Genomic DNA, 27,022 nt, shown 5'->3' with positions numbered 1-27,022 from the left:
ATGCAATACATTGTTTAAGCTGAAGTGACTCAGCAGTTTATGAATTTAAGGCAATCAAGTTGTTCAGTCAATTCTCTGTTGATAAACAATGAGCAGAGATAAAGGCAGCAGAATGATGGGGCAGTGTGTAAATTATCTTCATGGAGTTTGACCTATTGCGATTTCAAACACGTTAAAGAAAATTACTGACGGTGGATGATTTTGTTTTTACGCATCAACTTTCTGATGCTGTAAGCTCAGCAATGAGAACTCTTTTCCTGAAGTAATGTATCCTTTTTCTCACTGCTGTTTGCTCTTACATCCAGTTTTCTGTCGATGCGAAAATAAATTCTCCACCCAATGCAAGATACCGAAAAATAACCATTTTATAGTGCAATTAATTCAGAGAAGTTAGGAACACGGTTATGAATCAAACACCTCGTGCATCAATTTGTCCAATGAATCTTCAGTTAACCAGAGAAATACAGTCATTTTCCACATGGGAAAAGCAACAAATGTGCCAATGTTTAAAATGCTAAACACATGAAATTTCCACAAGAAAAACAGCAAACGGATTGAAATTGTGCATACAACTTCTACACATTAACCCAGCAGTCATCCCAATATTTCCTGTACCTTATCAGCAAAAGATTCTGGGGAATTCTGGAGATTGTCGATCCAGGTCCAATAACGGGGTGAATCTTTTGGCGGGGCTGGAGTGTGTTTGAGGAGTAGATTGTTGGTTTGATAATGTAGATCAGGATTGTCCACACAGGAGGAATGTTTGCACTGCACTGCCTGTACTGCTGGAGTGTGGGGAATCATTCTGTGACCATTGGGACTGTGAAGGGGAACTGTTTGACCAAGCCCTACAGATCCATCAAAGGATGGAAAAACGATCGTTAGTTGTGACGGATCTTCAAACACCTCCTGCTCAAGCACAGGCGGAACAAGGCTCCAACCCATTCCCATCGCAAAGCCTCTGTATGAAGGAATTACATCAAACCGGTGAAAGGGCGGCTTAAAGAATATCAAAATGTGTTATGCTGCTGCTTACAGCAAGTCTCTCAGACACTCACTCATACCTTCGCACACACACACACAGACGCACACCGATATACAGACACACACCGACATACAGACACGCACACACACACACTGACATACAGACACACACACACACCAACATACAGACACACACACACTCACAAACCGACATACAGACACACGCTCACGGACACACACACACACACTCACACACCGACATACAGACACACACACATTCAATTACCAACATAGAATATAGATCAGTTGGAGACTTGGGCGAAGAGATGGCAGATGGAGTTTAATCTGAACAAATGTGAGGTAATGCATTTTGGAAGGTCTAATACAGATAGGAAATATACAGTAAATGGCAGAACCCTTAAGAGTATTGATAGGCAAAGAGATCTGGGTGTACAGGTACACAGGTCACTGAAAGTGGCAATGCAGGTGGAGAAGGTAGTCAAGAAGGCATACGGCATGCTTGCCTTCATCGGCCGGGGTATTGAGTTTAAAAACTGGCAAGTCATGTTGCAGCTTTATAGAACCTTAGTTAGGCCGCACTTGGAATATAGTGTTCAATTCTGTCCGCCACACTACCAGAAGGATGTGGAGGCTTTGGAGAGGATACCGAAAAGATTTACCAGGATGTTGCCTGGTATGGAGGGCATTAGCTATGAAGAGAGGTTGGAGAAACTTGGTTTGTTCTCACTGGAGCGACGGACATTGAGGGGCGACCTGATAGAAGTCTACAAGATTATGAGGGGCATGGACAGAATGGATAGTCAGAAGCTTTTTCCCAGGCTGGAAGAGTCAATTACTAGGGGGCACAGGTTTAAGGTGTGAGGGGCAAGGTTTAAAGGAGATGTACGAGGCAAGTTTTTTTACACAGAGAGTGGTGGGTGTCTGGAACTCGTTGCCGGGGGAGGTAGTGGAAGCGGATACGGTAGTGACTTCTAAGGGGTGTCTTGACAAATAGGATGGGAATAGAGGGATATGGTCCATGGAAGGGTAGGGGTTTTAGTTAAGTCGGGCAGCATGGTCGGTGCAGGCTTGGAAGGCTGAAGGGCCTGTTCCTGTGGTGTAATTTTCTTTGTTTTTTGACATATATACACACACACATTCTCACTCCAACATATGGACACACACACACTGACATACTGGGGCGGCACGGTGGCAAACACTGCTGCCTCACAGCACCAGGGACCTGGATTCGATTCCTGGTTTGGGTCACTGTCTGTGTGGAGTTTGCACATTCTCCTCATGTCTGCGTGGGTTTCCTCCGGGTGCTCCGGTTTCCTCCCACAGTCTGAACGACCTGCTGGTTAGGGTGCATTGACCCGAACAGGCGCCGTAGTGTGGCGACTAGGGGAATTTCACAGTAACTTCATTGCAGTGTTAATGTAAGCGTTACTTGTGACACTAATAAATAAAATAATAAAAATATACATACACACACACTCATACACTGACGTACAGACACTCATACACACTCACTCACTGTCACACACACACTCACTGTCACACACACACACACACACACACACACACACTCTGTCACACACACACACACACTGACACACACACACATAAGAACATAAGAACATAAGAAATAGGAGCAGGAGTAGGCCATCTAGCCCCTCGAGCCTGCCCCGCCATTCAATAAGATCATGGCTGATCTGAAGTGGATCAGTTCCACTTACCCGCCTGATCCCTATAACCCCTAATTCCCTTACCGATCAGGAATCCATCTATCCGTGATTTAAACATATTCAACGAGGTAGCCTCCACCACTTCAATGGGCAGAGAATCCCACACACTGACACACACACACACTGACACACTCACTCACTGACACAGACACACACACTGACACACACACTCACTGACACACACACACTGACACACACACACACTGACACACACACACACTGACACACTCACTCACTGACACAGACACACACACTGACACACACACTCACTGACATGCACACACTCACTCACTGACACTCACACACACACACATTGATACACGCACCCACACAGAATGGCATATACACATGCACCCACTCATAGACACACACGTGCTCACACACACACACACGTGCTCACACACACCCGTGCTCACACACACACACCTCAGTTTCCTGGCTTGAAGCCACTTCAGCAATCTCACTCAGCACCCTCACACACGTCTGAACTTTCTGACCTTCACTGTTGATACCTGCAGGCTGTGCTGTAATCTGTTACATCACACTCTCAGTAAAAACCGGTTATGAGAAATGGTGTAAAATTTCAGTACAACATTTATCTAAAAAATAGGAACATTCCCGAAGGAAACTGAGGCCTGGCACTTTGGGATCTAGTTACCAGGCAACAACTACCTGGCAGTCTCACTCCTGTTTTAACGGCTAGTTCACTTAAATCTTCGGACAGAAGATATTGACCTGTTACCTAAACATCAAAATTGAAAAATTAGAAAAAGGCACAACAGCCCAGGCAGAATTTTCCCAAAGAATTTCAAAGTGTCGTAACAGTGAGAAACTGGGAATCCTCCGCGCCGGTGTTTTGGATGAGCTTGGCACTGCACCCTTCCAACTCTCTGTCAATTCTTCTAACAGCTGGGAGCTTTGCACCAGTATGGGGAGATTGGGAGGGGATGCGGGTGAAGGGGATGGGGGCGGGGGGGGGGGGGGGGGGGGGGCAGACCCTGAATCCACCGGTGAAACCAACCCCAGAGCGCTCAGGTGCCATTTCACAGGGCCCCATTCCACCTTGATTTGCCAGTTAACCTGGAGACCTCCTTCCTCTCCCCCAGACATCAAACCCACCCCCCCCCCCCGCTACCTCCACACCCCTCTCCCCCATCCAATGGACACTGCCAGGGTGCCAGGTGGGCACTGCCCAGCCATGCCCCGACCACCTGGGGGCTTCAATGGCCTCAGTTCCCCCTGGCATGGTTATGGCCTCCTCCTGCTCCTATCTTCTATGTTTCTTTTGGGGAGAAAGCAGGATTAGGCCATTGAGTTGGACGATCAGCCATGATCGTGATGAATGACGGAGCAGGCTTGAAGGGCCAAATGGCCTCCTCTTGCTCCTATCTCTATGTTTCTATGGTGCTTGGTCTCTGATACTGCAGAGCAGCAGTGATTCTTGCTGGTGCGATCTCTTGCCGGCGAGGCGGGATGCACCTGGGACAGAGGAAGCAGCCGTGTTGGACTCCCTAATGATTTGGAGATCCAGGCAATCTGATGGCAGTGTGCCGGTAAAATGGGGCCGGGCAGATGGCAATCTGATTTGCGGCGGGCGTGAATCGGAGTTTTGGCCTCTCACACTACCTTCCTGGCTCGCCACGCTGATCGGTGGGTGCAGTGAGCTGGTAAGATCGTGTCCCCTCCATGTCCGAATTCAGCATTTGGTTAAGACCATCAGATTTACAACTACCTGGAACTGATGGAATGAGGTCCTGGGTTAGTGACACATTACAATATTAAAATAAAATAATCAAACTAGATAAAAAACACAAGGCAATGTGGAAGATCAGCGCAATTCAACAGTGAAATGGAACCCAAGACAAAAGTCACGCAAAGTGAATTATTAACCTCCATGGAAGTGAGCCCATTGGCAAGAGTTTAGTGAGGAGTTCAGACCAACTAAACAGAATTAATCAGATGGCACTGAGCTACGAGACGGTCCCAGGAAGATTTTCTGCTCCGCATTAATTGTTTAACAACTTGGTGGCTTTCAAAGCCATGTCAGAAGTCACCAAGAGTCCTTTGGGACTGTAGAGGGGCTGATAGAACCGCAGAATCGTGACAGTGCAGAAGGAGGCCATTTGGCCCATCGAGTCTGCACCGACTCTCCGACAGAGCACCTCCATGCATAAATAAAAAGGTTAATTCATCTGTTAAAATAAGAGTGCAGGAATTTGGCACAGGTATGCTCAGGCAGAGTTTGTAGAATAACATAAATGTTCCCCACACATTCCAGCAACACGACTGGATAATCGGATAGCTCTTTCAAAGAGCTGGCACAGGCAAGACGGACCAAAGGGCCTCCTCATGAGCAGTATTATTTTACACTATTTTAATTCTATAAATGTTTGAGGAAAAGAAGAGTTGTTGATTAAAAATTCTACTTCATGTATAATGCTCAAATGAACGTGTGGGTAACACTTACATCAGTCGAGCAGAGGGAGGGATGCCACGTTAAGTCTGGCAAAGCATCAGTGACTGTAACTTCTAAACTAAGAACGGGTCTGACATGGAGAATTGGAGACAGAGTACAGCGTTCTCGATTTTCTGAGATTTGAAATTGACGCACGAGAGGGTGGGAGACACAGGAGCATAATGGAAATGTCACTGGACCAGAATCCAGAGGCCCAGGCTAATTCTCTGGGGACATAGGTTCAAATCCCAACAGAACCAGGGCAGCTGGTGGAATTTGAATACAGTTAATAAATCTGAAATCTTAAGTAGTCTCAGTAATGGTGACCATGACAACTATCGTCAACTGTTGTAAAAACCCATCTGGCTCACTGATGTCCTTTAGGGAAGGAAATCTGCCATCCTTACCTGGTCTGGCCTACACGTGACTCCATAGCCACAGGAATGTGGTTAACTTTTAACTGCCCTTCTGACTGAAATGACCGAGCGAGCCTAGCTCTGTTCCAGGGCAACTAGGGATGGGCAATAAATGCTGACCTTGCCAGTGATACCCACAAAGAATAAAAAATGTAGCATTTTATATTTTTAGGCCATAATGGCTTTAATTTAAAAGGTCTTACTCCACAGGAGTAACGTTTCATAGCAACATCTAGATTTTGGTCCAAAGAATAAGGATCTGATTTCCCATTGGTCGTGATACTGGACAAGTGAACTGTTGCAATAAAAAAACAGAAAATGCTAGAAAAACTCAGCAGGTCTGGCAGCATCTGTGGAGAGAGAAACAGAGTTAACGTCTTGAGTCTGTGTGATCCTTCTTCAGAACTGGAAGTGAATTGTTGCATTTCCTTTACTTTTGTTCATCTTCCTACACACGAACGCACAAAGGGACACTTGGCGACACAGTCCATACAAAGCTGCTGAGGGCTAACAGTTTCTTATCCTTCATTTAAGTTAAACTTCATTCCATTTCAAGTGATTTGATAATGTGTAAACACGGGTGTCCTGGGTCTGGTGGAACAGGTGATGCTGTTAAGACCGGAAGCTGGAGAATGGGGAATGAGACAGTCACAGTCGCTGGAGAAACTTTGGCCATGTCTTTTTGTTACCATTTTCACGTCTGGTAAAACACACTTGACTCCTTCACCATGATCGAGCAGACTAGGGGAGTGACCACAAGAACATGTCTTTCCACCCATAAGCACCTCGAGAGATCTTCACGTGTTGTGCATCATGCGTAGGACATTCTTCCCAGGTAGTTGGCAGGCACGTAACCCCTTTTCCCTTTGACTTCAGCCAACCACCAATCTGTGTTGCCACTCAAGTCACTGGGTTTCACTATCTTCACCCGCTCGTACTCCTGGAGACTGAGTTCATGTTTACTCCGCGCTTGGAAAGGATAAACGGCATAAAAGATCTGTGAAAGGTAAAACAGTAAGTTCCATTAAAAATATAAAAAGTTAAAAGTTAAAGTTTATTTATTAGTCACAAGTAAGGCTTACATTAACACTGCAATGAAGTTACTGTGAAATTCCCCTAGTTACCACACTACGGCGCCTGTTCGGATAAATGCGCCCTAACCAGCATGTCTTTCAGACTGTGGGAGGAAACTGGAGCACCCGGAGGAAAACCCACGCAGACTCGGGGAGAATGTGCAAACTCCACACAGACAAATATAACAAGGCACGTTGCTGGTGAAGGTCTGTTGTTTAATTTACTGCTTTGCTTGTACGCACAGGCCGGAACTTTCCGGCTGTTCACTCCGGCAGGTCCTCCTGAACCCGTTGATGATGCGCCCCTGTCGCGGGTTTCCCGGGATGTGAGGTGGAGCCAATGCAAAATCCCAATGACAGCGGCAAGAGCAGAAGATTCCATCCCCAGCCAATCACGCACTGCCTCTCGTGACTGAGAAACGCACTGTGGGGAGACCATAAGAAATAGGAACAGACCATTCGGCCCCTCGAGTCTGCTCCGCCATTCAATAGGATCATGGCTGATCCGACATTCCTCATGTCCACTTTCCTACTCTTGCCCCGTAACCCTTGATTCCCTTCCTGATCAAAAATCTATCTTCGCCTTAAATCTACACAAGGACTCTGTCTCCACAGCTCTCTGTGCCAAGGAGTTCCAAAGATTCACAACCCTCTGAGAGAAGAAATTCCTCCTCATCTCCGTCTTAAATTGTCGCCCCTTTATTCTGAGACTATGTCCTCTGGTCCTAGACTCTCCCATGAGGGGAAACATCCTCTCAGCATTTACCCTGTCAAGCCCCTTAAGAATCCTCTATCTTTCAATGAGATCACCTTCTAAATTCCAATGAGTAGAGTCCCAACCTGTTTAACTTTCCTCATTAGACAATCCCTCCATTCCGGGGATCATCCTAGTGAACCTTCTCTGAACTGCCTCCGATGAAAAATATCTTTCCTTCAACAAGGGGATCAAATCTGCTCACAGTGCTCCAGATGTGGTCTCACCTGTACCTTGTAGAGCTGCAGCGAGACATCCCGTCTCTTATACTCCAACCCCCCTGAAATAAGGGCCAACATTCGATGAGCCTTTCTGATGACCTGCTGCCCCTGCGTGCGAGCTTTCTGTGTTTCCTGCACAAGTCCCCACAAGTCCCTTTGTGTTGCAGTTCTCTGCAGTTTTTCTCCATTTGAATAATTTTGTTCTCCCTTCCAACATGAACAACTTCACACTTTCCCACATTATCCTCCATTTGCCAACTGTTTGCCCACTTAGCCAATCGATATCTCTTTGTAAACTGTTTATATCCCTTTCGCAACTTGCCTTTCCTATTATTGTGTCATCTACAAATTTGAGAGAAACTCACCCATTGAATTTCCCACACAGAAACAGGCCATTCAGCCCAATTGATCCATGCTGGTGTATATACTAACCTTGCCCTTCTCCCAGCCCATCACCATCTCCTTCTATTGCTCTATCCCTCATGTGTTCATTCAACTTCCCCTTAACTACATCGATACTGTTCACCTTGACCACTCCCTATGGGAGCGATTCCCACATTCTCCCACTATTGCGGATAGCGAAGAGCATTGTCGGGCAATACAGCAGGATATAGATAGGCTGGAAAATTGGGCGGAGAGGTGGCAGATGGAATTTAATCCGGATAAATGCGAAGTGATGCATTTTGGAAGAAATAATGTAGGGAGGAGTTATACAATAAATGGCAGAGTCATCAGGAGTATAGAAACACAGAGGTGTGCAAGTCCACAAATCCTTGAAGGTGGCAACACAGGTGGAGAAGGTGGTGAAGAAGGCATATGGTATGCTTGCCTTTATAGGACGGGGTATAGAGTATAAAAGCTGGAGTCTGATGATGCAGCTGTATAGAACGCTGGTTAGGCCACATTTGGAGTACTGCGTCCAGTTCTGGTCGCCGCACTACCAGAAGGACGTGGAGGCATTGGAGAGAGTGCAGAGAAGGTTTACCAGGATGTTGCCTGGTATGGAGGGTCTTAGCTATGAGGAGAGATTGGGTAGACTGGGGTTGTTCTCCTTGGAAAGACGGAGAATGAGGGGAGATCTAAAAGAGGTATACAAGATTATGAAGGGTATAGATAGGGTGAACAGTGGGAAGCTTTTTCCCAGGTCGGAGGTGACGATCACGAGGGGTCACGGGCTCAAGCTGAGAGGGGCGAAGTATAACTCAGACATCAGAGGGACGTTTTTTACACAGAGGGTGGTGGGGGCCTGGAATGCGCTGCCAAGTAGGGTGGTGGAGGCAGGCACGCTGACATCGTTTAAGATTTACCTGGATAGTCACATGAGCAGCCTGGGAATGGAGGGATACAAACGATTGGTCTAGTTGGACCAAGGAGCGGCACAGGCTTGGAGGGCCGAAGGGCCTGTTTCCTGTGCTGTACTGTTCTTTGTTCTTTGTTCTTTGTTCTCCCCACACCCTGTGGGAGCGAGTCCCACATTCTCCTCACTCCCTGTGGGAACGAGTCCCACATTCTCCCCACTCCCTTTGGGAGCGAGTCCCACATTCTCCCCACTCCCTGGGGGAACAAGTCCCACATTCTCCCCACTCCCTGGGGGAACGAGTCCCACATTCTCCCCACTTCCTGTGGGAGCGCGCCCCACATTCTCCCCACTCCCTGGGGGAACGAGTCCCACATTCTCCCCACTTCCTGTGGGAGCGCGCCCCACATTCTCCCCACTCTCTGGGGGAACGAGTCCCACATTCTCCCCACTCCCTGGGGGAACAAGTCCCACATTCTCCCCACTCCCTGGGGGAACGAGTCCCACATTCTCCCTACTTCCTGTGGGAGCGAGTCCCACATTCTCCCTACTTCCTGTGGGAGCGAGTCCCACATTCTCCCTACTTCCTGTGGGAGCGAGTCCCACATTCTCCCTACTTCCTGTGGGAGCGAGTCCCACATTCTCCCTACTTCCTGTGGGAGCGAGTCCCACATTCTCCCTACTTCCTGTGGGAGCGAGTCCCACATTCTCCCTGGGTAAATACATTTAATCTGTATTTGCTTTGGACTGACTTCATTCGTGACTATTTTGTAAGAATATCTTGCTAGTTTTAGACTGCCCCACAAGTGGAAACCTTTTGTCATTTCATGTACCGTCATAATTTTAAAGCCGTTACCAAGTTACTCCATCAGCAGTGCAAAGAGCCCTGCCTGGTTAATCTTTCCTGATTGTTAAAACCCCGAGATCCCAGAAGATAAAGATCAGTGTCTGAATCTTTACAACAACCAATTACTCCCTTCCTAATTGAGTTTGGATTAGCTTGAAATATTAAATTAAAATCATGTGACATTGCAACATTTATAGGTTTCCAGTAATAATCTAATTTGCTGTATTTTGATGTGGAGATGCCGGCGTTGGACTGGGATGGGCACAGTAAGAAGTCTCACAACACCAGGTTAAAGTCCAACAGGTTTATTTGGTAGCCCGAGCTTTCGGAGCACTGCGCCTTCATCAGGTGAGTGGGAGTTGGGTTCACAAACAGGGCATATACAGACACAGACACAATTACAAGATAATGGTTGGAATGTGAGTCTGAACAGGTAATCAAGTCTTTACAGGTGCAGACAATGCGAGTGGAGAGAGGGTTAAGCAAAGGTTAAAGAGATGTGTATTGTCTCCAGCCAGGACAGTTAGTGAGATTTTGCAAACCCAGGCAAATCGTGGGGGTTACAGATAGTGTGACATGAACCCAAGATCCCGGTTGAGGCCATCCTCATGTGTGCGGAACTTGACTATCAGTTTCTGCTCAGCAATTCTGCCGTGTGTCGTGTGTCGTGAAGGCCGCCTTGGAGAACGCTTACCCGAAGATCAGAGGCTGAATGCCCTTGACTACTGATGCGTTCCCCGACAGGAAGGGAACACTCCTGCCTGGTGATTGGCTTGAGACAATTCACACCTCTTTAACCTGTGAGCAGTGCTCCGAAAGCTCATGCTACCAAATAAACCTGCTGGACTTTAACCTGGTGTTGTGAGACTTCTTACTGTTGCTGTATTTTGTTAACTTTAAATAGAATCATTGCTGAAATAGTTCTGATAGGTTAAATAAGGAGAAATTGTTTCCAAACACAGAAGGCTGGGTAGCCGGAGAACACATAGCTAAAGTGGGGAGTTGAGACCATAAGATATAGGAGCAGAATTAGGCCACTCGGCCCATCGAGTCTGCTCTGTCATTCAATCATGGCTGATATTTTTCTCATCGCCATTTTCCTGCCTTTTCCCCATAACCCCTGATCCCCTTATTAATCAAGAACCTATCTATCTCTGTCTTAAAGACATTCAATGACCTGGCCTCCACAGCCTTCTGTGGCAAAGAGTTCCACAGATTCACCACTCTCTGGCTGAAGAAATTCCTCCTCATCTCTGTTTTAAAGGATCGTCCCTTTAGCCTGAGGTTGTGCCCTCTGGTTCTAGTTTTTCCTACTAGTGGAAACATCCTCTCCACGTTCACTCTGTCCAGGCCTCACAGTATCCTGTAAGTTTCAATAAGATCCCCCCTCATCCTTCTAAACTCCATCGAGTACAGACCCAGAGTCCTCAACCATTCCTCATATGACAAGCTCTTCATTCCAGGGATCATTCTTGTGAACCTCCTCTGGACCCTTTCCAAGGCCAGCACATCCTTCCTTAGATACGGGGCCCAAAGCTGCTCACAATACTCCAAATGGGGTCTGACCAGAGCCTTATACAGCCTCAGAAATACATCCCTGCTCTTGCATTCTAGATCTCTCGACATGAATGCTAACAATGCATTTGCCTTCATAATGTGAGTTAGACTGTGGAACGCAGAGAGTGGTGGAGGCAGATTTAATAGTGGTCCTGACTAAGTGCCTGCACTGGTGGGAAAACAAGAATGTTTCCCGTTGGCGCTGAGAGTGCCTGTCGAGTAGAATTCACCCACCTGAAAGATGAGCACCGCGCCAGCCAGTGTAACCGGGCGCCATTTCTAAAGAGTGGCTCAATCTCTGCGCTCAGGGACAGCAACCACCCCCCCCCCCCCCCCCCCCCGCCTCCCCCGAGCAGGGAGCACCACCAACCCCGCACCAAAGGCAGGCACCCTACCCCCAGCACCCACAAATAAAGGGTGACCGTTCCACCCACTCCCACACCACACAGCCATGAGGGTGTCCAGGCCTGACCCCCCCACCACCTCAGAACCTCCAGTCAGCCATTCTCCCCTCCCTCAGACTCCCCTGACTCAGCTCCCCTTTGGATCACATGCCTTGGCAGTAGTGGGGGGGGGGGGGTGGCGCCAGGGTGCTGAGTGGGGGATTGGGTCACCCTGATGCCTGCATGGGTGTGCGTGTGCGTGCGTGTGCATGTGTGTGCGCGCATGCATGTGCGTGCGTGTGTGTGCGTGTGCACGTGTGCATATGTGTGTGTGTGCGCGTGCCTGTGTGCACGTGTTGAGGGAGTGGGGAAGATGCCCTCTTTTCTAAGGAGTTGGGTGGTGCTCCCCTGACCGTTGGGGCCCAGCATGCCATGTCTCTGTTTGCGGGTAGCAGTGATAATGTCCGCCCGGTGCCACTGCCGCTGGCAGCCGGAGTGAATGGCGGGAGGCTGGGTGAATTTGCTATCAGACTCGCCAATGACATTCAAGTTAGTGGGGTTGCATTATAATCGGATCGCCTCCCGCTCTGGATGGGAACCTGAGCACGGCCGGCGGGACAGGCCGGGTGAATTCTGAGAGCCCTCAGAGTTTTGGCCGTGCCCCATTCACTGGGGCATCGGAATTCCACCGGGCATCTAAAGGGATTGGATAAATAGTGAACAGTTGGCAGTGCCATAGGGAGAGAGTGGGTCTAAATCGATGGCTTTAAAACACCTGGCACATGTATGATGGGCTGAATGGTCTCCTCCTGCGCTGTATCATTTCGATCATCTCAGATTCTAGGAGCAGGAGAAGACCTTCCAGCCCCTCGAGCCTGTTCTGCCATTTAATCAGATCATGGCTGATTCAGCTTAACTTTTTAAAAATTTATTTGTGGGACATGGGCGTCGCTGGCTGGGCCAGCATTTATTGCCCATCCCTAGTTACCCTTGAACTGTGTGGCTTGCTGGGCCATTTCAGAGGTAAGTTGAGAGTCAACCCCATTGCTGTGGCTCTGGAGTCACATGTCGGCCAGACCGGGTAAGGAAGGCAGATTTCCTTCCCTAAAGGACATTAGTGAACCAGATGGGTTTTTCCGACAATCAACAATGGTTTCATGGCCATCAGTAGATCCTTAATTCCAGCTATTTTTTTATTGAATTCAAATTCCATCATCTGCCGTGGCGGGATTCGAACCCGGGTCCCCAGAACATGAGCTGAGTTTCTGGATTAATAGTCTAGCGATAATACCACCAGGCCATCACCTCCCCATCTCCATCTATAAGCCTTGGTTGTGTCCCCATTAATTCTCACTAACAACAATCTATCAATCTCAGCTCCCCAGATTTCTGGCGGGGAAAATGTCAGATTTCCACACTCCCCTTGGTGTGAGGAAGTGCTTCTTGATGTCACAGCTGAGCGACCTGGCTCGAAGTTTAAGGTTCCTCCCCTTTGGTTTGAGCTTCCCCCATCAGAGGAAAGAGTTTCCCTCTATCCCACCCCAGCAAATCTTTTCACCAGCTTAAATGCTTTGATTAGAATATCTATCCATTAATCTCCTATTTCATTAGGAAACCACAGAGAACACTGGAACACTGAACATTCATAACTCGAGGCTCCATCAAAAACTGATGAATCATAATCAAATTTATGCTGAATCATTTAACGAGCTTCTCTGGAAAGATGAAGACAGTTTACTAACGCACATTAGCTGCTGTCGAAATCGTACACATGGGAATCTCACCCAGCCACGAATGTAGACGGGATCTTCGGGTGAGGTTCTCGACAACTGTATTTATTTGAAGGAGTCAATACGCAATTAAACCAAGTTCTGAGGAGTGATGGGAGAGGGAAGTGGGCTGGTCACAGTTAGGCAGACTCAGGAAGAGCCGATGTAAGAGTGAGCTGTAACAAGGAGTGAGAACTCACTCACAGAGCCGGATTTTCCCACCTCCACCCCAGTAGCCATCGTTGCGGACAGGACAGGAGAATTCAGAGAGCCGCTCTGATTTTTAGTGGCTCTTCAGATTTCCTTGTCCCACCTGTGACGATGCCATTGGCATCAGGGCTGGAAAACTGATGCGCGACAATCAAGCACGAGGTACAAGGCTTCAGCGATTGAAGGCTTTTATTGACAAACAATGGAACTATCTAACACGAGTACACCAATCCAGACTGGAGGGGTCCCGCCTGAGCAGAGGGTCTTATACCTCTCCCCAGGAGGCGGGGCCCGACCGGGATGTGCCATAACAACATTCACCACAGGTATATTAATCCCACAGTGGCAACACCCTAACCCAACAGTAACATTGGAATAACCCCACAGTGGTAACCAACGATGGTTCACCACATTCACCCCTCCTTTAAAAACAAAGGCCGGCGGGGTGCGAAAACAGGTCACATATATACAAAATTCACAAGTCCAGACGGTCTGGAGGACCGCACCGTCGCTGTGATCTCCTCAACACCGGTTGCGACACCGGAGCAGGTGCTTGCGGTGGCGTTCTCTCCAAAACAACGTCCGGCTGTCCCCTCGAGGACTCCCGGGCCGGTTGACCCTGGTGAGGCGATGGTGCAGGGGATCCTGGAACCTTCTGTGGTGGCGCCGATCTCCGAGTCTCAGGCAAGCTGTACATGGGAGTATAACTGTTATGCACTGGTCCCGGTGCTGACCGCGCCACGTCTGGGGAAGAAAGAAGTGAAAGGGGGTTCGTGACAGGGGGTATAGGAGCGACAGGAGTTGCTACGTCCCCTGCGGGCGCCAGGTCTCTAATGGAGACAGTGTCCTCTCGCCCGTCAGGATATGCCACATAGGCATACTGAGGGTTGGCGTGGAGGAGTTGGACCGGTTCGACCAAGGGGTCGGACTTGCGGGCCCTCACATGTCGCCGCAGAAGGACGGGTCCTGGGTACGTCAACCAGGCTGGTAAGGAGATCCCCGAGGACGACTTCCGAGGGAATGAGAACATCCTCTCGTGGGGAGTAGCATTGGTTGCCGTACACAGGAGGGAGCGAATGGAATGAAGCGCATTTGGAAGGACCTCCTGCCAACGGGAGACTGGAAGGCCCCTGGACTTCAGCGCCAATAGGACAGCCTTCCAGACTGTAGCATTCTCTCTCTCCACCTGTCCGTTGCCCCTAGGGTTGTAGCTCGTGGTTCTACTAGAGGCAATCCCGTATGAGAGCAGGAATTGCCTCAAGTCGTTACTCATGAACGACGAGCCCCTGTCGCTATGTATGTAGCAGGGGTACCCGAACAGGGTAAAAAGATCACTGAATGCCTTAATTACCGTGGCAGTCGTCGTGTCCGCACAGGGGACAACAAACGGGAACCGGGAGTATTCATCTATGATATTGAGAAAATAGACATTCCGGTCCGTTGAGGGAAGGGGGCCCTTAAAATCCACACTCAGCCTCTCGAAGGGGCGAGTGGCCTTGACCAATTGTGCCCGGTCCGGTCGATAAAAGTGCGGTTTGCATTCCGCGCAAATCCGACAGCTTCTCGTTACTGACCTGACATCCTCCACCGAGTAGGGCAGGTTGCGGGCTTTTATGAAGTGGTAGAGTCGAGTGACTCCAGGATGGCACAGGTCATTGTGGAGGGCCTTCAAGCGGTCCTCCTGCATGATAGCGCATGTTCCGCGCGAGAGGGCATCCGAGGGCTCATTGAGCTTCCCTGGACGATACATAATATCGTAATTATAGGTGGAGAGCTCAATTCTCCACCGCAAGATCTTATCATTCTTGATCTTGCCCCTCTGCGTATTACTGAACATAAACGCCACGGATCGTTGATCCGTGATCAGGGTGAACCGCCTCCCCGCCAGGTAATGGCGCCAGTGTCTGACGGCCTCCACAATGGCCTGAGCCTCCTTCTCCACCGCTGAATGCCGAATTTCGGGACCTTGAAGGGTGTGGGAAAAAAACGCGACGGGCCTGCCTGCCTGGTTTAGTGTGGCGGCCAGGGCGAAATCCGATGCATCACTTTCCACCTGAAAAGGGCTGGATTCATCCACCGCGTGCATCGTGGCTTTCGCAATGTCGCTTTTCAAAGCCTTGAAGGCCAATTGGGCCTCCGGCGTGAGTGGGACTTGATGAGCAGACGGGCTTTGTCCGCGTAGTTGGGGACCCACTGCGCATAATAAGAAAAGAAGCCGAGGCATCTCCTCAGTGCTTTTGTGCTAGCGGGCAAGGGAAGTTCAGTAAGGGGGCGCATACGGTCTGTATCAGGGCCGATGACCCCGTTTTCCACCACGTATCCAAGGATAGCTAACCTGCGCGTACAGAATACACACTTCTCCCTGTTATAGGTCAGATTCAGGCGAGATGCAGTGCGCAGAAAGTTTTGGAGATTCGTGTCATGGTCCTGCTGGTCATGGCCGCAGATGGTGACGTTATCCAGGTACGGGAAGGTAGCCCGCAACCCGTTCTGGTCCACCATTCGGTCCATAGCACGCTGGAAGACCGAGACCCCATTGGTGACACCAAATGGAACCCTAAGAAACTGGTATAGACGACCATCCGCCTCAAAAGCCGTGTATTGTCGGTCCTCTGGGCGGATGGGGAGTTGGTGGTAGGCAGACTTAAGGTCTATGGTGGAGAACACCCGGTACTGCGCAATCTGATTGACCATATCAGATATGCGCGGGAGAGGATACGCATCCAGCTGCGTATAACGGTTAATGGTCTGACTGTAGTCGATGACCATCCGGGGCTTGTTCCCGCTTTTAACCACCACGACCTGCGCTCTCCACGGACTAGCACTTGGCTGTATGATCCCTTCTTTGAGGAGCCGCTGAACCTCAGATCTGATAAAGATCCGGTCTTCAGCGCTGTAACGCCTACTTTTAGTAGCGATGGGCTTGCAGCCTGGTACCAGATTCTTAAATAAAGAAGGTGTGGTGATCTTCAGTGTGGAAAGATTGCATGCGGGGCGCTTTGGGCAATTTGGAGGCTGCGGCTGATCCCCTACTGCCAGTGAAGGGAGTGGCCCACCGTACTGTAGGATCACACTCTTCATGTGGACCATAAAGTTTAGTCCGAGGAGAATTGGCGCGCAAAGGTGCGGTAACACAAGGAGCCTGTATCGCTCGTAAATTGTGCCCTGCACCTCTAGGGTTACCATACAACGTCCTTGGATCGGTACAGACCGGGACCGTGATGCCATAGAAATTGTCTGTTTGGCAGGTAGAACCCGGAGTCCACACCTTTTCGCAGTGTCAGGGTGAATAAAACTCTCGGTGCTCCCACTGTCAAACAGACAATACACAGTACGACCATTTACCTTGATGTTCATCATCGAACTGTCAAGCCTGTGATGCTTTGTCTGGTCCAGAGAGATCGACGCCACCGTTGGCCCCCGGGCGTCACTGCATGCAGCCGAGGTTGATACTGAGGACCCCTGCTGGTCGCTCCTGGTCGTCGTCAACCATGATGGCCGCCCCCATGAATCGCACGTGGGTGAGGGCACCAAGCGTAGCGACTCCTGGTGGTCATCCTCCTCCTCCGCCAGCCACAATGGCGCCGTCCTGGATTCGCACGTGGTCGGGCCTCGCGGGTACTGCGACGTCGAAGGAGATTGTCTCCTCTCTGGAGCGTCACAGGCTGCACTGCCGTTCTTGGGCTTCGACCTGCAAACTTTAGCATAGTGCCCCTTTTTACCGCACTGACTGCAGATCGCCGTTTTTGCTGGACACTGTTGCCGTGGATGCTTGGCCCCGCCGCAAAAATAGCACCGCTGGCCGCCTGGAGCTGCCGCCGCCGTCGGGTCGATATGGGAGCGCGGGCCCGTGGGGCGAGGAGGGATTTGTGCTTGCTCCTGCCACGTTGTCTCCGCGTGGTCTTCGGGGTACAGAGCCAAGCTTTTCGACGCTGCCTCCAGCATCTCAGCCATCTCCATCGCTTGGGTCAGGTTGAGGTTCCCTTTCTCCAATAGCTTAAGCCGGATGTACGAGGACCCTAACCCTGCTACGAACGCATCTCGGGCGAGGTCGTACATATATTGCTCAGCCGACACATCTTTGCAGTCGCAGCCCCTGGCAAGCTGCAAGAGCTCATTGGCGTAATCCTCCATGGTTTCGCCCGACTGCCGACGTCATGTAGCGAGGAGGTAACGAGCATGAATCTCGTTGGGTGGTCTCGTGTATAGTTTCTTCAAGAGCTCGATGGCCCTCGGGTAAGTGGTGGCCGCACGAATCGCAAGATAGACCGTGTCGCTTACCCTCGCGTGGAGGACCTGGAGTTTGTCGTCGTCCGTAGTAACTGCTGCAGAGGCTGCCAGGTAGTCCTCGAAACACTTCAACCAGTGGTCGAAGGTGTTAGAGGCACCGACCGCACGTGGGTCCAGCGTCAGACGCTCTGGTTTCAGCATTTGCTCCATACTCTCTTTACTGTCGAGAGTTTTGTGTTTGTCAATAAAATTGATGCGCGACAATCAAGCACGAGGTACAAGGCTTCAGCGATTGAAGGCTTTTATTGACAAACAATGGAACTATCTAACACGAGTACACCATTCCAGACTGGAGGGGTCCCGCCTGAGCAGAGGGTCTTATACCTCTCCCAGGAGGCGGGACCCGACCGGGATGTGCCATAACAACATCCACCACAGGTATATTAATCCCACAGTGTAAACACCCGAACCCAACAACATTATAACAACCCCCACAGTGGCAACACCCTAACCCAACAGTAACATTGGAATAACCCACAGTGGTAACCAACGATGGTTCACCACAAAAACCTTGACCACGTAACTGTCCGCTGCACATCATTGCCATTATTATACACGACTTTCTTCATTTTTAACAGCAGTCCCTGGTTTCTGGTCATGTCTACTGCAGGGAAACTGATGCAGACTTTGGGCTGAGCTGCCAACATTCCCTGGATTTGCTGGGTGTCACCAGCAATTTCCCAGCCCGTGGGTTCCTGGGGCTTTTACTGAGGTCATGTTTGGATTTTAGTTTTAGTTTTCCTGGTGCGAAGGATATTTGTCTTGTGGGCAGTGATCCTAGAATCACAGAATCCCTACAGTGCAGAAGGAGGCCATTCGGCCCATCGAATCTGCACTGACAACAATCCCACCCAGGCCCTATCCCTGTAACCCCACGTATTTACCCCCGCTAATCCCTCTAATCTACTCATCCCAAGACTCTAAGGGGCAATTTATCACGGTCAATCCACCTAACCCGCACATCTCTGGAGTGTGGGAGGAAACCGGAGCACCCGGAGGAAACCCACGCAGACACGGGGAGAACGTGCAGACTCCACACAGACAGTGACCTGAGGCAGTGATGTGTTGCCCCTGTTTTAGGCACGAATCATTCTCTTCTTGAACATTTGTGGCCCATATTACGATCTCACATTTAGCTGTGACACCCGGATTTTGCCCGTCCCGGTTTTAAATTCTCAAAACAACACAGGCAAAGAATTCCTTTGAAACCCCCGGAAATTGCAACGGGCAACTTGCACAAACTTTCTGGCATCTCCTCCATCTGCTTAGCACCTAGACACTTGATTTCTCATCTTATCAAAACGACAGCGTTTCTCACAACATGATTCGATTTATTTATTATTGTCACATGTATTGGGATACAGTGAAAACATAGCACTCCCTCAGAATCTCACTGAATGGCTCAACTATATCTATGTCCTGTGGGCTCCTGAAGCATGACTCTGTGCTACCAGTAAATCAATATCTGCTCCAGCGATATTGGAAATGGGCACTGTCCACTGAATTTAATTCCGCACGGCGATTTGCGATCTTTGTGACCTCTCCGACGGGCAGGATGTTTTAGTTGGTGGGGGTTCCGTGCTCTGCAACCTGACGGGTCAGTGGGGAACGCATCATAGAATCCCTACAGTACGGAAGGAGGCCATTCAGCCCATTGAGTCTGTACCGACTGCAATTCCATCCAGTCCCTATTCCAATAACCCTCATTTGCCCTGTTAATCCACCTGACACTAGGGTCAATTTATCACGGCCAATTCACCTAATCTGCACATCCTTCGGACTGTGGGAGGAAACCGGAGCACCCAGAGGAAACCCGCGCAGACACGGGGAGAACGTGCAGACGTCACGCAGACGGTGACCCAAGGCTGGAATTGAACCCAGGTCCCTGGAGCTGTGAGGCAGCAGTGCTAACCACTGTGCCACCGTGCTGCCCGTGCATCCCCAAGTTGGGCAGTAATTGGTCTAGGATCAGACTTACAACCCCTGCCCCATCATCTCAGGAAGAAGTGCGGCTTTAGGGAGCTGCCAGCCAATCGGATTGGAGTCCCAGCAGCACCGGGTTTGATTAGTGGCCTCTGCTCAGAGGAGGGACCCGCCCCCACCTTTCCCAACACCACTTCACCCCGTAAAAGATGCTGGCTACCCAGCTGGCATGGGCCTCCTCCTGGCATGGGCCAATTAGCAGTGGGGGTGGGGTGAGGCCATTAATAGGTCACCAAAAGGCTTCAGTTGGTCCAAGGGTGAGGAGCGGCCCAAAGCTTCCACCGTCTCCTGTAAAATGGGGGCCCGGTTAAGGCGGCAGCTCAGCAATGCACAGGCCCCAGGCTGCAATTGTACAAACCATCACTCAAACCAGCCTCCCATCCATTAGCCCTGTCTACACTTCCCACTGCCTCGGGGAAAAGCAGCCAGCATAATTAAGGACCCCACGCACCCCGGACATTCTCTCTTCCACCTTCTTCTGACAGGAAAAAGTTACAAAAGTCTGAGGTCACGTACCAACCGACTCAAGAACAGCTTCTTCCCTGCTGCTGTCAGTCTTTTGAATGGAACTACCTCGCATTAAGTTGATCTTTCTCTACACCCTAGCTATGACTGTAACACTACATTCTGCACTCTCTCCTTTCCTTCTCTATGAACGGTATGCTTTGTCTGTATAGTGCGCAAGAAACAATACTTTTCACTGTATGTTAATACATGTGACAATAATAAATCAAATCAAATCAAACAAGACCCCGCTTTCAAACATCAGCACCCGATTGTAAAACATCACCCTGCGAGCCAGAAATCCACATGAAACCTTAGAAAATGTTTCAGGGAACAACGTTGACATCAAGTTTCAGTCTGTGGTCAGTAAGGGGTTGAAGGATGTGTAAGCCTATAGTTTGGACCGCCTCGCAGCTTTTAAACAGCTGACCCACTTTACCTGTTGCTCTCCCAGGTCACTGGAACTGTCATTGTTTCCGTTGACTGATGTTGTCTCCGGGGTACAAGGACTCGCTTCCTGAGAATCGTTTAGCGGGCTGTCACTGTCGCTGGTGTTAAAGCACAAACTCCTCGTGTGGCTGGTGTCTCCGCAGTGCGAAGGCACAAACAAACTAATGTCATCAAAATCTCCATCAGTCACCGACCCATCCGTGGACACTCCGTTCTGCCCGGTCGAGGGGTTGTATGGTTTCAGAAATGATGAATACACGTAACCTTGCGCCACTGCATGGAATCAAAAGCAGTCACAATTTGATATCACAACCCATTTCCCAAAACTTTTATCAGATCACATCGAACGGGATACATCCAGCAAAGCTCATAATTGATTCAAACCATATTGTTATTATCCATTATCTATCATACCATCATCATTTGGAGTCCTCGTGCATCAGTCGCTGGATGTAAGCGTGCGGGTACAGCAGGCAGTAAAGAAGGCAAATGGTATGTTGGCCTTCATAGCGAGAGGGTATGAGTATAGAGATTTGTTTTGCTGCAATTGTTGGTGAGGCCACACCTGGAGTATTGTGTGCAGTTTTGGTCTCCTTATCTGAGGAACAATGACCTTGCTGTAGAGGGAGTGCAGCGAAGGTTTACTAGGCTGATTGCTGGGATATGAGGAGAGACTAAGTTGGTTAGGGTTATATCCACTGGAGTTTAGAAGAGTGAGAGGGGATCTCATAGAAACTTACAAAATTCTAACAGGGTTAGACAGGGTAGATTCAGAAAGAATGTTCCCGATGGTGGGGGAGTCCAGAACTAGGGGTCACAGTTTGAGGATGAGGGGTAAACCTTTTAGAACTGAGGTGAGGAGAAATTTCTTCACCCAGAGGGTGGTGAATGTGTGGAATCCACTCCCACAGAAAGTAGCTGAGGCTAAAACATTACTGGAAGGAATTAGATATAGCTCTTGGGGGCTAAAGGGATCAAGGGATTTGGGGGGGAAGGGGGGATCAGATGTTGAATTTGATGATCAGCCATGATCAAGGTGAATGGCGGAGCAGGCTCGAAGGGCCGAATGGCCTCCTCCTGCTTCTAGTTTCTATGTTTCTATTTGTAATCTCAGTTACGGCTGTGGGGAGGGCGGATTTTCTCTGTTTCGATAGGAAAAGCCGGAGACAAGGCGAATGCAGATCTTGTTCCCAATTCACTGCCACTCGCTTTGGTAACTCCTGACTCTCCCTCCCAATGTCTGCGATTCCTTGTTGGAAGTCGCAGTGCCAGGTTTTTCCCCCCGTGTGTGAGCTATCTTGTGTGAGACGTTGCAGCTGTGAAATTGAGCCCAGTTTTTCCTATCTCACGTTAATGAGGAACCAGGAAATGAGTTAATTTAATCCAATCTCAGTAAATCTGATCAAACCAGCCAGAGAATCTGATCCAGTATTTCTGATAGCGCCGTATACACTCGCAGAATGATCCAAAGCAACATAGAATCATAGAAACCCTACAGTACAGAAAGAGGCCATTCGGCCCATCGAGTCTGCACCGACCACAATCCCACCTCGGCCCTATCCCCATATCCCTACATATTTACCCACTAATCCCTCTAACCTACACATCTCAGGACACTAAGGGGCAATTTTAGCATGGCCAATCAACCTAACCCGCACATCTTTGGACTGTGGGAGGAAACCGGAGCACCCGGAGGAAACCCACGCAGACACGAGGAGAATGTGCAAACTCCACACAGACAGTGACCCAAGCCGGGAATCGAACCCAGGTCCCTGGAGCTGTGAAGCAGCAGTGCTAACCACCGTGCCGCCAACATCTAGCCAATTAAATACTTTGGAAATGAGGTCAGGGCAAGGGCATTGAGCAGACAATGTTTGCGATGTTAGTTGAAGGTGAATAATTCCCTTGGATTGGCGCGGGGAGGAAGGGGGGGCGGGTAGTCACCAGGGGGACAGGGGGTGGGGGTAGTCCCCAGGGGGCAGGGGATAGTCCTCCGGGGGGGGTGTCCAGTGGGTAGGGGTAGTCCCGTGCTCTCTTTCGAAATATTGCCTTAGATTCTTTTACTTCCAACCAAGAGGACAGACAGGAGGCCGGAACTTTCCGGCAGTTCAAGCCGGTGGAATTTTCCAGTCCCACCTGCCGTGCACCCCCTCCCCCGCCCACCATGTGTTTCCCGGCACCGAGGGGTGCATTTTACAGGAAACCCTGTTGACGGGGCCGGAAGACCAGCCAATGGCCTCCATGAAAAAATGCGGTGCGTTGTGTGGAAAATCCCACCCAGAGGGTCGCAGTTTTTAAATGTCTTATCTGGAAAGCAGCAGCTCTGACAATGCAGCACTCCCTCAGCATGGCACCGGAACGGGGCTGAAAACCTTGATCTTCTGACTTGGAGGTGACAGAGCTGCATGCGGCGGAGCCGCGGCTGCTACCTGTCCAATATAGAACCCTCAGTTCACTCTTCCATTTCCATTCTTTCAAACCCCAGCACAATAACGCTTTGGTTTGAGGTTTGACTCAGTCAAGATCGATTTTCACCTCAGCATCACGGAATGTGTAACGCTCACTCCAACATATTCAACTTAAAATTACTCTTCAATAAAGGTCAAAATTTCCGATAGAACAATCCCAAAGGAATGGGCTTGTGGGGGGCGAGGGGGTGGGGGGGGTGGAGGGGGGTTTGTTTTGGCTCATCTAAATCTCTAATTCTAGGTGAGCAACAGACTAAATCAGCGAGAACATGGACAGAATTCAGCTCAGTCTGCGGTGATGGGCTCCGTGGACACTTACTTCCTGTGTTAACCAGCCACCGGTTCACACTCCCCAGAGGATCCTGCTTCTCCAGAACGGCCACAATTTCACCCTCGTGAAGAGATGCGTCTAAATCCTGGGCGGCGTTGAAGTTCCGCTTTGCTTGAAAGAGTTTGTCCGGGCTGTGTGTCGCCAGGAGCTTAGCCCTGTCGTCTCCAGTCTGATGGGGTACTTCAGGCTTGAGGGCAACAGAAACACAACAAGTACCAGTAAATACCCCACAACAAACTCACAGCATCCTTTCGATACACCTCCATGTATCAAAGACAACGACATCTTCATGTTGCATCTCTGACTGAATTTGTGTGGTTAGGCCACAACTGGCCACCACACTTCAGGAAGGATGTGAGGGATCGCGAGAGGGTGCAAAGGGAGATTTCCCAGAATGATTCCAAGGATGAGAGGATTTTAGTTACAAGGTTAGGTTGGAGAAGCGGAGATTGTTTTTCTTGGAGCGACTGAGGGGAGATTGGATAACGATGTACAAGATTATGACAGGCTTAAATAGGGGAGACAAAGGAAAGGCCTTGAAGGGGGTCCAAAGGAGTTTCACAAGAATGAAGTGTTTGTCATATGAGGAGTGGTTGAAGAGTCTGGGTTTACACTCGATGGAGTTTAGAAGGATGAGGGGGGATTTAAATGAAACTTATAGGATACTGCGAGGCCTGGATAGAGGGGACATGGAGAGGATGTTTCCTCTAGCGGGAGAGACTAGAACTCGAGGACACAACCTCAGAGTGAAGGGATGCTCCTCTAAAACAGAGATGAGGAAAAGTTTCTACAGCCAGAGGGCGGTGAGTCTGTGGAACTCATTGCCACAGAGTGGAGGCCAGGTCATTGAATGTCTTTAAGGCAGAGATAGATAGATTCTTGATCAATAAGGGGATCAAGGGTCACAGCGAGAAGGCAGGAGAATGGGGATGAGAATCATATCAACCATGATTGAATGACGGAGCAGACTCAATGGGCCGAGTGGCCTAATTCTGTTCCTATATCTTATGGTCTTTATGGAAATCTGTCCTTTTAGCTGATGGTAGATAGACCAGGAGACACAGAGTGACGGTTTTTGTTACTTAAGGAAAGCGGCTGGGTGAATTTGAGGGGTTTTACTTGATGGGCCAAATGGCCTCCCTCTGTGCAGTAATGACTTAATGGGGTGAATGTTAGTGTACTGCCCACCATGGGACTCGGAGCGGGCAAGGGGCGGATGATGGAAAGGTGTGTTGACATTGGGCGGGATTATCCAGTTTCGGGGTGAGTGCGCCCTATGACTCTACAAGTTAGTAGGCAGTGGTTTTAATAACAGGAAGTGGTGTAAATACCAGCTCATTCACGGACAATAAAAAATATTGTAAATTCCTACATTGAAAATTGAAGACTCAAGCCAGTTACATGACTAAAGAACAATGTAATTAATTTTGAATCAGTAAGGGAATCAGGGTTATAGGGATAAAGCGGGAAGTGGAGCTGAGGATTATCGTAATAGATCAATTATAATCTCATTGAATGGCGGAGCAGGCTCGATGGGCTGAATGGCCTACCTCTGCTCCCACATCTTTTGGTCTTAGTTGGAAACAGAAAGATTAAAACGATACTGGGATAAATGGCCATTTAATTGGTCCCCAGGCCAATGGTTTATGGAAATGAATGATCTAAACTGGTTTCAAAAAGCAATGTGGAAAAGAGATTCCGTTATGAATTTGCAGGAGAGTGACGGAACGAAGCTTCAAGCTCTATTACTCATTATCTGTTCACATTGTTCCTTTTTAAACAGAGAAAATCAAGTGAAGTACAAAGGCCCCCAGCACAGGGGGACATTGCGGAAACTGTAGAAAGCAGGAGAATGATGAGATAGAGAGTTGAATCGAGAGGTACTGGTTAATGAACTACCCCAATCAATCAACAAGTTGATGAAGTGGGTAGATGAGCATTGCAGAGCACAAAGTTCACGGATTTGATTCCCAGCCAAGGTGACAGTTTGTCTTCTTGGTTGTGAATGTAGCCCAGTCCATCGTGCAAACCAACCTCCCGTCCATTGACTCTGTCTACACTTCCCGCTGCCTCGGGAGAAGCAGCCAGCATAATCAAGGACCGCACGCATCCTGGACATTCTCTCTTCCACCTTCTTCCATCGGGAAAAAGGTACAAAAGTCTGAGGTCATGTACCAATCAACTCAAGAACAGTTTCTTCCCTGCTGCTGTCAGACTTTTGAATGGAAATATCTTATATTAAGCTGATCTTTCTCTGCACCCTAGCTGTGACTGTAACACTACATTCTGCACTCTCTCCTTTCCTTCTCTATGAACGGTATGCTTTGTCTGTATAGTGCGCAAGAAACAATACTTTTCACTGTATCCCAATACATGTGACAATAATAAATCAAATCCAATCACAGTCTCAGTGATAGAATTATATAGATTTACAACACAAGACTAGGCCATTCAGCCCAAATTGTGATGATGTTCCAAAAGAGCCATCTCCCATCTCACCCTGTAACCTTCCAATCTCACCCTATGGCAGTGGTGGGCAACCTGCGGTCTGGGGGTCACATGTGGCCCATCTGGGTTCCGAGTGCAACCCCATGAGACATTGTGTTGACTGTTGCCCACTCAGAGGGGTGCTGCCTTCCGCTGCTTTCCACCCACATCCTTCTTTTTCCCTACTGGTCTGACTGAAGTGATTCACATGTAAAGCAAGGGTGAGTGAAGTGAGGTGGGTGCTGATTGCTCACAACATTGACTGTGAGAGCCGTGCGCTCCCTCTGTGTCCAAAGTGTAAGTGTTTCTTGTGTTTTTACCATTTGAAGTTGATGACAGCTCTATTAATATATAAATGATGAAGCATTTTCTATAACTCGATATGGAATATTCGGCGTGTATTAAATGTATTTAATCTTATTCACAGGGTCATGGTCAGTGAACAAGCCCGATTTCAATCTTGTGGCCCACTGAGATGGAGGAGAGCCACTCACACGGCCCACTCACTAGCCCAGGTTGCCCATCACTGTAATGGCTGTAAATTGGGAGAGGGGAGTGTGCAGCGGGACCTGGGTGTCCTTGTGCACCAGTCACTGAAGGTAAGCATGCAGGTGCAGCAGGCAGTAAAGAAGGCAAATGGTATGTTGGCCTTCATTGCGAGAGGTTTTGAGTACAGGAGCAGGGATGTGTTGCTGCAATTATATAGGGCCTTGGTGAGGCCACACCGAGAATATTGTGTGCAGTTTTGGTCTCCTTTTCTGAGGAAGGATGTTCTTGCTCTCGAGGGAGTGCAGC

The 27,022-nt window shown here is 49.2% G+C and overlaps 1 protein-coding gene across 2 annotated transcripts in view; it reads right to left on the bottom strand.

Moving 5' to 3' along the window:
- Positions 1-4,295: 4,295 nt before the first annotated feature.
- arhgef38 (Rho guanine nucleotide exchange factor (GEF) 38) overlaps positions 4,296-27,022 on the bottom strand; it is a 97,520-nt gene continuing 74,793 nt past the window's right edge. The window contains exons 12-15 of one of the 2 annotated variants that reach the window (XR_013496644.1): positions 23,729-23,927; positions 20,931-21,214; positions 5,807-6,600; positions 4,296-4,486 (exon numbers count right to left, since the gene is read on the bottom strand). Coding sequence is in view for 1 of the 2 variants with exons in the window: in XM_078206746.1 (XP_078062872.1) it covers positions 6,415-6,600; positions 20,931-21,214; positions 23,729-23,927 (669 nt within the window). In the remaining variant the exon portion in view is untranslated. Of the gene's footprint in view, positions 6,601-20,930; positions 21,215-23,728; positions 23,928-27,022 lie in introns of both variants that reach the window. The other variant, XM_078206746.1, reaches the window with a different exon arrangement.

Source organism: Mustelus asterias, chromosome 1 (assembly GCF_964213995.1).
Source record: "Mustelus asterias chromosome 1, sMusAst1.hap1.1, whole genome shotgun sequence".
Lineage (NCBI taxonomy): Eukaryota > Metazoa > Chordata > Chondrichthyes > Carcharhiniformes > Triakidae > Mustelus > Mustelus asterias.
Note: the sequence above shows the minus strand (reverse complement) of the source record. Positions and strands in the feature narration are given on the sequence as shown.